This window comes from Nanorana parkeri, unplaced genomic scaffold, assembly GCF_000935625.1.
Source record: "Nanorana parkeri isolate BGI_ZX_2015 unplaced genomic scaffold, ASM93562v1 scaffold56, whole genome shotgun sequence".
In the NCBI taxonomy this organism is placed as follows: Eukaryota; Metazoa; Chordata; class Amphibia; order Anura; family Dicroglossidae; genus Nanorana; species Nanorana parkeri.
The window spans coordinates 2597347-2609189 of NW_017306324.1; the positions used below are offsets into that span (position 1 = coordinate 2597347).

The 11843-nt window shown below is 45.8% G+C and overlaps 1 protein-coding gene across 1 annotated transcript in view; it reads right to left on the reverse strand.

Annotated features, from left to right (window-relative positions):
* Positions 1-1052: 1052 nt before the first annotated feature.
* Positions 1053-11843, reverse strand: part of LOC108804392 (coiled-coil domain-containing protein 3-like) — a 15720-nt gene continuing 4929 nt past the window's right edge. Inside the window, exons 2-3 of the mRNA XM_018576106.1 lie at positions 3415-3589; positions 1053-1426 (exon numbers count right to left, since the gene is read on the reverse strand). Of these exons, the coding sequence (XP_018431608.1) occupies positions 1139-1426; positions 3415-3589 (463 nt within the window). The 3' untranslated portion in view covers positions 1053-1138. The remainder of the gene's footprint in view (positions 1427-3414; positions 3590-11843) is intronic.

Below are 11843 nucleotides of genomic sequence, written 5' to 3' on the forward strand. Positions count from 1 at the left end.
CGTTGAGAATCTTCACACAATAAATGCGGTGAATAATATTCAATCATGTGTCAATTATCCAATCACATTGAGGCAGCTGATGTAAAGGTTTCTGTTTCCAATAACTACTTGGAAAACAACTGAATACTTTGCCAATTGTCAGCATCCTCCTCTTCTAGCAGACCGGAAAGTCTGTTTTCAGCACCTAGTTGAGGCAGGAGATAGTTCAATAGTCCAATACTGTGGAATTTCATGTTGACAGGGATAAAATATAAGTGAATAACAGCACACTGCTGTCCATGGGAAGTGAGATGGAAGACCTTTAATAACCAGAGTGGGGATTTAAATTATTACCATGCCTGTGTTCTCTGTAAAAGTTACAGATACTCGTCTATGAGCTAGCCGGATAGGAAGTCAGATGCAGCGATATCCCCAGGACATTTCTACTGGGTGAATGTTAGCTGTCTTCTGGCTGCCAGTTGCTCTTCATCCTGGCAGAAGAGTATTTTGCTCTTCTCTCTGCTCATTCTTCCCATACAATGAAGAAAGCATGGCCACTATGTCTTGGTAAACAAGCTGGGGGTGAAGCCCACCAATGATTACTCTTTAACAATACTTCCAGAATGTCTTCACAGCCATCTTTGAGGTGGGCATGCTCTATCATCTCTACTTTTACCTGGGAAGGAAAATCGGAGTGCCAGAAATGATTGTTCACACTAATACACCTCCATTGTGCTATATATGTAGTTTCGATAAGTTTCCAGAACCTTTACACATTTCTCCACACATAATAAAAAATATTTAACACGGGTTAACTCGTAATTTATGTTTAGTGGTCTGTGTTATTTTGTGCCATGAACATCGTTCGCCATGGGAAGCCAAGTCTCTGGTGTTACAGGGCAGCTGGTGCACTTTTTCTTGAAAATACAGTGAGTGGTTATGGAACAACATAACGCAGGAAGACAAAGAACAGGAAGTAAAACTAATATTGTGGTAGTTTTCTATTTCAGTAAGAGAATGTAACATATGTTAATACTGATGATAACTATCTTTATAGGATGACCTTGCAGCACCATTTTCTGTCCATTTAGTCCTCAGTATCTGGTACCTTTTTAGTGCGTTATTGCTCCAGAAGATATTACACGGCAGAGACCATGGCCTAATCCAGCTTGTTGCCCGTTGCCTTCTTGGTTGACTTAGCTATGACCTTCTTGTGGCTGGATGGTTTCGGTTCCTCTTCACTGATGGCTTTGTCTTTGTCCATGAGGTGTTTGGAGAGGACTTCCTTTTTACTGTCCACAGTGGCCTGACGAAGGGCTCTCTTTAGGTTTTTTACCTTCTCTCGAAGGTGGGCATTGGCTTTCTCTAAGAAACGGACTTTCTGGGATAAGGTCTTTGAACGCTCCTCTTCTTCCAGCAAAGCCCTTTGAACTGAATCACACAGCAACTGCAAAAAAGGAACAAAAGTAAAGATGGAGTCGCCCAGAAGGATCAGTCATTGTGAGAGATCAGCTAGTATTGGCCATATTTAAAGGAGGAACTGTTTTTGATGGACATGGCAGATTTCCTGTCTCAACAAATACATTTTAACGTCGGACAATGTTCTCAAGCTGGAAGATGGGAGATGCAATGTTCATAAAACAGCAGGTTAGAGCCTTGGTCTGTGTGTTTTCTTTATTTTACTTTGTTTCCATTGAATGAGTGAATTTGCCCCCACTTCTGTCCCAATGAGATCCTGCATCATGGTGTGACAAGGTGTCATCATAGCGTGAAAGGCAACCTCCTCATTGGGAAGTTACATACTGTGAGGAATCTGTTCAGGTTTATTGAAACTAGGACCCACCATGACGCTTAATCCATATTGAAAAATGTAAATATGCAACTTTTGTGCACTGAAAAGATCATCCCTTTTATTGTGGAGAAGAGAGAACAATCTCTAAGTAATCACAGAGAGCGCAAACCATGCTGGAAATTATTTGTGTGTGATAATAAAGAATTTTGATACTGCGTGGTCTTGTTATTGCCTAAGAGTTACCCTCCCATTCACCTCCATGGCCCACTTGCTGCAAAGCATCAATCAGCTGCCTTGACTGAACACATCAAGCAATACATGGCCAGCTCTAAAGAATATATTGTATGACCATTTAGAATTGGCAATCATTATTATGGCTCTGACCTATTTAGATCAAATGAATACCCAACCAATTATTCTTTGGGGAATCGTCAAACAAGGGAGCTATAGATTCATGGTCAATCTTTATTGTTTCTTTGAAAAAAAGCCACAGCAAACTGGATCTTCAGAAGGGAAGGAGGGAGGTCTCTGCCTAGACATGTAGATTCTGACAATACAGTATGTACATATTTTCCAAAACATCCTATTGTCTTCTCAGGTGTACACTCAACTATCCCCTAGTCTTAGGTCTACACACTCAACTGATCAACTCTATCCTAGTCTTAGGTATACACACAACTGATCAACTTTCTCCTAGTCTTAGGTATACACACAACCGATCAACTATTTCCTAGTCTTAGGTATACACACAACTGATCAACTATCTTCTAGTCTTAGGTCTACACACTCAGCTGATCAACTATCTCCTAGTCTCAGGTCTACACCCAACTCATCAACTATCTCCTAGTGTTAGGTCTACACCCAACTCATCATTTATTTCCTAGTCTTAGGTCTACACTCAACTGATCAACTATTTCCTAGTGTTAGGTCTACACCCAAATGTTCAACTATCTCCTAGTCTCAGGTCTACACCCAACTCATCAACTATCTCCTAGTGTTAGGTCTACAACCAACTCATCATTTATTTCCTAGTCTTAGGTCTACACTCAACTGATCAACTATTTCCTAGTGTTAGGTCTACACCCAAATGTTCAACTATCTCCTAGTCTTTGGTCTACACTCAACTGATCAACTATCTCCTAGTCTCAGGTCTACACCTAATTTATCAGTTATCTTCTAGTTTTAGATCTGACTTACCAATTATCATTTTAGTTTATGGATTATATTCCTGTCTTAGGCGTACACAAAACATATTAATTATCTTAGTCTTAAGTCTACATTTATCAATTCCTAGTCTTACACACTAAGTTACACTTAACATATCAATTATCTCATAGTCTTAGGTTTACACCTAACCTATCACCTATTCTAAAGAATTGCCCACAGAAACCATTTTGTCCTTTTATGTTCTCATACTGTAATGTGCTATTTCCTTTCAATATTTTAAAAATTTGAAGATCACATTCACAAACTGGAACAAGTTGACGAACACAGAGGCCACAAAATAGACAAGTGAGCCAGGAAACATCATTAGAAAAAGATGGAATAACCTGAAAACCTCAAAGGAGAAATGAACAGTGAGCGAGGAGGACACAGATAAGGATGAGATAACATGAAACAGCAGATGTTTGTCCTCTGCTCACCCTACTGTCCTCCTGAGCCTCCCAGTCTGGAGAGAAGATCTGAGGATCCGTCCCAGTCGCACAGTTGGAAAACTGAAAGATACTGGCAAAGATTCGATTGTTTTCTGGTGTGTTGGTGAAAATGGGGTCTTGAAAGTTGACTCCGTGAGGAAGGAGATTGTAATTTTCATCCATCCTGAAACAATAAAAAAAGATTAGAATGAAGAATAGAAAGCACAATGGAGGTTTTAAGAAGCACTTTAGGAAGAGAATCAGTTCTTTTGATTGAAAACATTAGAATTGTATTTCTCTCAGAAAGTCCATTCACCTCACCTTTGAAATAAACTTTATATACTATAAGACTGTCTCCCCAGACCCAAGGAGGATAAGGCTGCTAAACTGTGATGGGAATTTTGGGTAAAAATCTGTTGGTGACATTTTTCCATGCATTGGGAATCAATTGGGAAGGTGAAATTGAGTTTTTTGGTGGTTTTTAAAATGACTCTGCATGAGCAAAGTATAGGGGGATGTCATCGCTGGCCTTCTTTTAAAAATACCAGTTGTCTGCCTTTAATATTTTAGAGTCCTGGAGCCAATATATAGTGTAAAAAAACAGGGAAGACGAGATGAATTAAAGCGGAACTCCAAGCAAACAGCTCAAATCAGGTAAGACCAGCTGGGTGATTCACAAAAGGGTGAAGAGTTTGGAGAAGGGAGGAGAAGTGAACAATCTAGGACAACAAAACTGAACTGGAAACATTCTCTAATTCAGCTCAATTTCCAGTTCAGCTGTCATCAGGGAAGGGAACTATTCATTTCTGTCTTTTATATCTGCGTGGCATTCAGCTTTAATGAGGGTGAACAGCAGACTTTGGCTTCTACTGGCTAACAGACGAAATCTCAGCAACTTTCAGTAAATTGTGTTATGCATGAGCTATTGGAAGAGGTAAATATTATGAGAACAGAAACAACACAAACTATACAATGATTACAATGACGTAGTGCTGCTTCTGGGAGGTAAATTCAATGCAAGAGTGACCACAATCCCGCTCCCCCATTCCCAACACACTGATCCTTCTACATCGAATGTATTCAGAGTCACATCTCTAGGAGAATTCCATGAATGATCCCACAGTGGTACTTCAAAACCTATACATGGAACCATCCGTAGTATGAAAGGATCAGTCCACCAATATTAGTAGATGTTGGAGAGCACAACCCCCGAGACAGCTTCTTTCATCTCTTGGGAACGCTATTGGTGAGATCTTTGTGCTGAATTCCCAGGTCCTCCCACCCGCTGTAGCCATTACGACAACAGGAAGTGAAACGAAATCCCAACTTTTGCAGCGGTCACTGGGGCAAGTGTCCTCAAAAGAAGGTTTGTCCCTTATTTCTGTTCTGGTCACATCTGTTAAACTTTGGATCTTCTTACCTCCCCCTGTCTCAGGGACAATGACCACCAAGACTGCAAGGGAGGGTGAATTCAACTCATCAGTTGAACTCACCCAGTGGGCAATAAAAATGTGATGGGGGTATTAAGGCTTCCAAACTCTACCCAAAGCTTCAGAAAAAGGCTTTTAGCCAGAGTTTTAGATACAGCCAGGCAACCTGCAATTTTCAACCTGTAATACATAAATTCTCCCGGAGGGAGCAGAGCATGGCTTCCTGCCCGGATATGGAGCTCATACAGCAATCCAAACCCATCGTCTCTGACCATCTAATGCAGCATGCCCATCGTCTCTGATCATCTAATGCAGTATGCCCATAGTCTCTGACCATCCCCTGTTGCATGTCTGCAGTCTCTGACCATCTCATGCAGCATGTCTACAGTCTCTGGCAGCTTTCTGTAGCATTACATTCTCTGAATATTATGTTTAGCTCTTTGGTGATGTCAGGAGCCCCCATATCAAGAAAGAAAGTCAGAGGGCACCCTTTGCCCTGCCACCCCCTTCCTGGGCTCTTGATCTCCAGCTGTTTTCCTGACACTGCCGCCTCGTCCGCATGCATGGGGCACCCGTCGCACCGGCCCTGCCCAGCGGATTATGCCGCATTCCTAAAGGATTTAAGGGCCGCTGGCTTTGCAAAGTTGTTTTACCTTTGATCTTACGTGGGCGCTGTCACATGAACTTAGTGTCCCAAATTCAAAACGTGCGCAACCAGCGCCGCCTGTGTCTGATCTCTCCTGGAGCGCGGTCCTGGTCGGGGACAGCTGTGCAGGAGTGATGACAGAGAGAGCAATGGCAGGTGATGGAATTGCGCCAATTAGTTTTATGCAAAGCTTGGGATTGAGGGGATCAGCAAGAAGGGTCTCTGACAAGACCCACCCGACGCCCGGCACCACATGTCCCGGGCATCAGGAGATAGGAATTCCACACCCCTGCTGCCCCGCTACTCCATGCTGCACCGAGGCCGGGCCTTGGTTGGCCTTGTGGGAAATCCGGCCCTGCTGACAACCCTCACACATGATGTTTGATGTTCAGCAGCAGGGTGTTCAGGGTTATGGGTTTGCATCTGAACCTTTACCTCCTCATACAAGTCAATGTGGAATGAAGAGCAGCTCAGAAGCTTGAAGCAATTCCTCGTGCACCACAAGACCAACAAAGCAACTCAAACACACTTGAAAGCAAACCGCATTCGTATTGCCTCTGCGTATGGCGCCCGGAGCCCTTCGGCTTCATTTACACATGCGGCAAAAACAGGCGACTGATCCTCGTTTTTATCATCCTCACCGCCCACCGAAAGCCTAACATGTCTGTACGCACGCTGCGGCTGCAGTGCTCTGATTCCCAGGCGCAGCAAATTTTATGCAGCATGTGGTGTTTGGAAGACGATGCCGCTATTGCAGTCCATGGGCCCTCGTCCGTACCTGCGTGCCAATCAGATTAGGCACTTCCTGTTATTGGGTGACAATGTTCTGTCAACATCTCCTATTTGCTCTCTTCTGTTGTCACCCTGTCACGTGCTCCCTGGAGGAGATTATAATTGGCCGTGACGACACACCTTGTGCACCCGTGGTCCATCATTTTCATGCTTAGGAAGAGAGTCCAGAGTTTTACTGGTGGCAGAATCTTATTGTCCTTATACAAGTCATGTGACTTGTTCCTTCAATCTTGGTGAGCTTTGTGTATTTCTTCCTGATCTGTGCAGTAATCCAGTGTGAGACTTGGAGCTTCCTGTAATAAAGACCGCTCACTGCTGCTCTGTCTCCTCGTGCAGGGTGACTGGTCTTGTCTCTGCCCCCTCCTGTAATAAAGACCGCTCACTGCTGCTCTCTCTCCTTGTGCAGGGTGACTGGTCTTGTCTCCGCCCCCTCCTGTAATAAAGACTGCTCACTGCTCTCTCTCTCCTCGTGCAGGGTGACAGAACTCGTCTCCACCCCCTCCTGTAGATTTCTGTAGTGGGTGGGGCCTGTTGGGTCCCTCCCACAGCTCTGCTCTCTGCACAGTCTATGTACAGCAGAGTGATGATGTCACTGCCACTTTTACAAGGTATTATCTGGGTTTGTAAAGACATTGGGTCCTCACACAGTAGATTTATATCCTCGGTGGCTATTGAAGAATATATTTAAAGGAACATTTTTGAGCCCGTTCAGCGTTAACTGACATCATTAGCATTGTACTAGATCCCTTCCCTGCTCCTTCTCCTCTATGGGAACGTACATAGCACATGTGTATTGTTGTCATATGTCCGGAAATCACTCTGAGATTGAAGCCTACGGCCTGTGCCGACCCTCGTTGTCTTCCAGTTGAGGGCGGAGGGCTCTGGATGTACATTAAACCTTCCCAATGCTTTCTAATTACAGACGGCGGGCTCTATCGCTGCAGCTGGTTCATATGGTGGCCGGGCACCCCCTCCTCTCCCTTAACCCTTTCCAGGGACGCCCCATGGGACAGGCCCACTAAGCAGCGTTCACTATGGGAGGCCCTGGTTTGGTCTATGGTAACAATAACACATTAGAAGTGTAAATAAGCATTGTATACTGCATATATACAACCGGAGATGTGCGGGGGATGACCGGGCCACCATAGAGCTGAACTGACATCACCATACTGAATCTTATTCCCCGATCTGTATTTATAATACGGCCAAAAGTATTTCTATTTTGGATCTGATGTCATCATGTGACGCGGTTTATTTTTCTACTCATTTTAAAGCTTTACAAGAGGGGGGCGGAGACAAGACCAGTCACCCTGCACAAGGAGAGAGAGAGCAGCAGTGAGCGGTCTTTATTACAGGAGGGGGCGGAGACAAGACCAGTCACCCAGCATAAGAAGAGAGAGCAGCAGTGACTGGTCTTTATTACAGGAGGGGGCGGAGACAAGACCAGTCACCCAGCATAAGGAGAGAGAGCAGCAGTGACTGGTCTTTATTACAGGAGGGGGCGGAGACAAGACCAGTCACCCAGCATAAGGAGAGAGAGCAGCAGTGACTGGTCTTTAATACAGGAGGGGGCGGAGACAAGACCAGTCACCCTGCACGAGGAGAGAGAGCAGCAGTGATCGGTCTTTATTACAGCAGGAGGCAGAGACAGACGTAGCAAGAAAAAACCCATTCTCCTGCTCCCCCCTCTTTCAATCTAGTAGATCTGTCCCTTGTGATCTTGTACTGGACAGGAAGTTCAGGGAAGCCGAGCTGAGAGAGTTGGAGCCGTTCAGAAACCTAATGACTGTAAGTGTTTGGCCAAAAACATAAAGGAACACTTTGCTGTACAATGTACTGTACATTTGTATCTATTGGTTTCATTATAGAAAACAAGTTGGAGGATTTCATTCTACTTTAAGGTAATGTGACTCATTTCTGGGATCGAGGCGCCAGCAGCAGATACAGGTAGCACCAGATCCCAGAGGGGACCTCCGTTCCTTCTCTCCCGGACTCTCCCCATTGGAAGACATCAGATTCCGGAGGGGACCTCCGTTCCTTCCCTCCCGGACATTCCCCATTGGAAGACATCAGATTCCGGAGGGGACCTCCAATCCTTCCCTCCCAGACTCTCCCCATAGGAAGACATCAGATCCCGGAGGGGACCTCTGATCCTTCCCTCCCGGACACTCCCTATTGGATGATGTCAGATCCCGGAGGGGACCTCTGATCCTTCCCTCCGGGACACTCCCTATTGGAAGACCTCAGATCCCGGAGGGGACCTCCGATCCTTCCCTCCCGGAGTCTCCCCATTGGAAGACATCAGATCCCAGAGGGGACCTCCGATCCTTCCCTCCCGGACACTCCCTATTGGATGATGTCAGATCCCGTAGGGGACCTCCGATCCTTCCCTCCTGGACTCTCCCCATTGGAAGACATCAGATCCTAGAGGGGACCTCCGATCCTTCCCTCCCGGACTCTCCCCATTGGAAGACATCAGATCCTGGAGGGGACCTCCGATCCTTCCCTCCCGGACACTCCCTATTGGATGATGTCAGATCCCGGAGGGGACCTCCGATCCTTCCCTCCCGGACTCTCCCCATTGGAAGACATCAGATCCCAGAGGGGACCTCCGATCCTTCCCTCCCGGACTCTCCCCATTGGAAGACATCATATCCTGGAGGGGACCTCCGATCCTTCCCTCCCGGACACTCCCTATTGGATGATGTCAGATCCCGAAGGGGACCTCCGATCCTTCCCTCCCGGACTCTCCCCATTGGAAGACATCAGATCCCAGAGGGGACCTCCGATCCTTCCCGGACTCTCCCCATTGGACGATGTGTGGCAGGAATGTGATTAATATTTCAGATTATAGAAGATGAAAGACGAGACGATTCTGGAGGAAAACCAAAGGCCTGGAAGACATGAATTCTAGGCAGGACTCCGCATGAGGAGCAGGCGTCTATTCCTGGCTGAGCTCCTCCCATAGAACACACACAGCTGAAGCTCCGGGCACATATACAAGACACAAGTGAAGGCAGCTCTGTGATCACACACATCATTAAATGGATTCTTTGCCATGCAAGAACCTGAATTTGACTTGGTGGCAGCTCCTATATAGCAGAGCTCAGAATGGGGAGGGGGGAGCAGTTCAAGGAGCCAAACAGTTGTGCTGCAGTGCTAATTGGTGATTGTGCGGACAGGCGGAAAAAGCAAAGTGACATAAAGGAGCATATGTGTTAACAAGGCCCATGTTGATAGGAGGAGAGAGCAAAGTGACATAAGGTAGCTTATGTGTTAACAAGGAACATGATGATGGAAGGAGGAGAGAGCAAAGTGACATAAAGGAGCTTATGTGTTAACAAGACACATGCTGATGGAAGGAGAATAGGAGGTTTCACCCACAGTGAATGATGGGATGGATGGTGGGAGATGTTCTACATCCTATATGGGAATAATCAGCCTGACTTGAACTCCCCGGGGCCTTTCTCTGACTGATGGCTCGCTATCTGTACGGCAGCCTGGGGGGATCACACCTCACTAAATGCTCACTCTCTCTCTCTTATTAGATTATCCCACCCAGCAGGTTCAACTCCCAGACGGCCGGCCGTCACTTTCCAGGCTGGAAGCCAAATGTTCCCGGCGGAGAGGAGTCTACCAGATGTCTGATTGTAAACCGCCGTCGCACTCGGGTGGTGTTGCGCTTTAAGGACACGATGGGTGTTGTAGTCCAACATCATCAACATTGTAATGCACTGCCGTGTGTTGTGACGCGTTGACGAATATTGCGCACATCTGTTTTTTTGGACATTTTGGTGCATTGTTAGTCCATGGATTGTGGACAACCATGACAGAGATGGCACCTTGACGCACCGGCGTGCCACGATGCCAAGATCAGGCCCTGGATTGCATTTTTGCTTGAGACGTTTTCCATTGAGGTTTATGGAACGCACCAAAATGCAAGTGTCAGCGAGCGTCACTACGCAAATTGGGTGATTCCGTCTGAAAGCCTCTGCCCCAAACGGGAAAATAATTTAGGGGGGGACTGGCCTTTTAATTACTTAAAGGGGATTCCCAGGAACACGAGACATGACTTGTCTTGGCGTGACCCCTCTGTACGGTGACACGGATGGGTCAGTCATCTCACAGTATAGATCAGCCTTCTACCAGAACAATTACATCAATTACCAGCAGCGCCACCAGGTGGCTAAGTCTGGTATTGCAGCACTGAATATAATGGGGCTCTATGAGAACAAGTGTGTTTTAAAGGGGCCGTCACCCATAACTTATCTCTTATTTACCTGGGATGAGTGAGGTCAGAACTCCCAACCAGCCGACTCATTCCACTGAGCCGTGTACCCAGGACGAGGAGGGTGGTCATGCAGCCTGCATCTTTAAAAATAAGTCAGCGGTCATAGTAAGCGGCCATATTTAATATCTTTTTTACCTTCAATACCCTTTACAAGCACCTTGTTAGAGGTACAGACGAGACCTTTCTGACTTATTTTTGAAGGTGCATGACCCAAGCCTTTTAGCTTTATCCTGGATCACATGGATCCAGCATCAGATTTATTTTGTATGATATGTAGATACATTATTATGTGTCAATGTAACACTACCAGGTACCATATTTGCCGGCGTATAAGACGGGTTTGGAGACCTTAAAGTGACATTAAACCCTCAGATTTTTTAACATAAAACAATACTGTAATGTGCGTCTTACTGTAATCCATAAAAGAAATAGACACCGGCACTCCAATAATAAATCGATTACGTCTATTTATTGACGTACATCAAATTTCGGCTACATACAGTATACCGCTGAGCCAATCACGGCAGGCTTTGTATTAATGAATGCAAAGCCTGTATTCATTAATACAAAGCCTGCCGTGATTGACTCAGCGGAAAGACGGAGGACACAGCGGGGACCGTGGACAAGGTAAGAGACTGTAATCCCGAGTGTGGATGTTAGTGGGTGTATTTAAACATTATTTTGGGCTATACTCGTCTTATACGACGAATATAGCCCAAAACTTATATTTTAACACAAAAAGTAGGGGGTCGTCCTATACGCCGAGTCGTCTTATACGCCGGCAAATACGGTATGTATTACCTCTCACAGTGCTCCCCCTGACAATGGCTGCTTTTCTCTCCAGAAGGATGGCACCAGTCTGATCACTGGGGGAGGGGAGACTGATGAAATGCTTCCTCCTGCCTGCAGCAGACTGATGACTTCTCAGCCTAGGCAAAGTCACCCCCCTGCAGCAGACTGATGACATCTCAGTCTAGGCAAAATCACTGGATTGAAACTCAAGGGCTGCATTTTAATGATACAAGGTGAAGCCTTTTTGAAAATTGATGCTGTTGCTGTGCAATGAGACATCAGGACCTCATCAGGTTGCTGTATTTTGTGATATTCACGCCAGCTTGTATAAACATTGGCCGAGCAAACTAATTCCCTTCCGATCATCCAGAACATACCCGACTTATTTTATTATTTCTTCAAACTGCCAAGCTGCAGAAGTGATGGCTTAGTGGTTAAGAGCCCCCATCTATGACACTAAAAGGCAACTCTGAACTGCCAGCCTGTA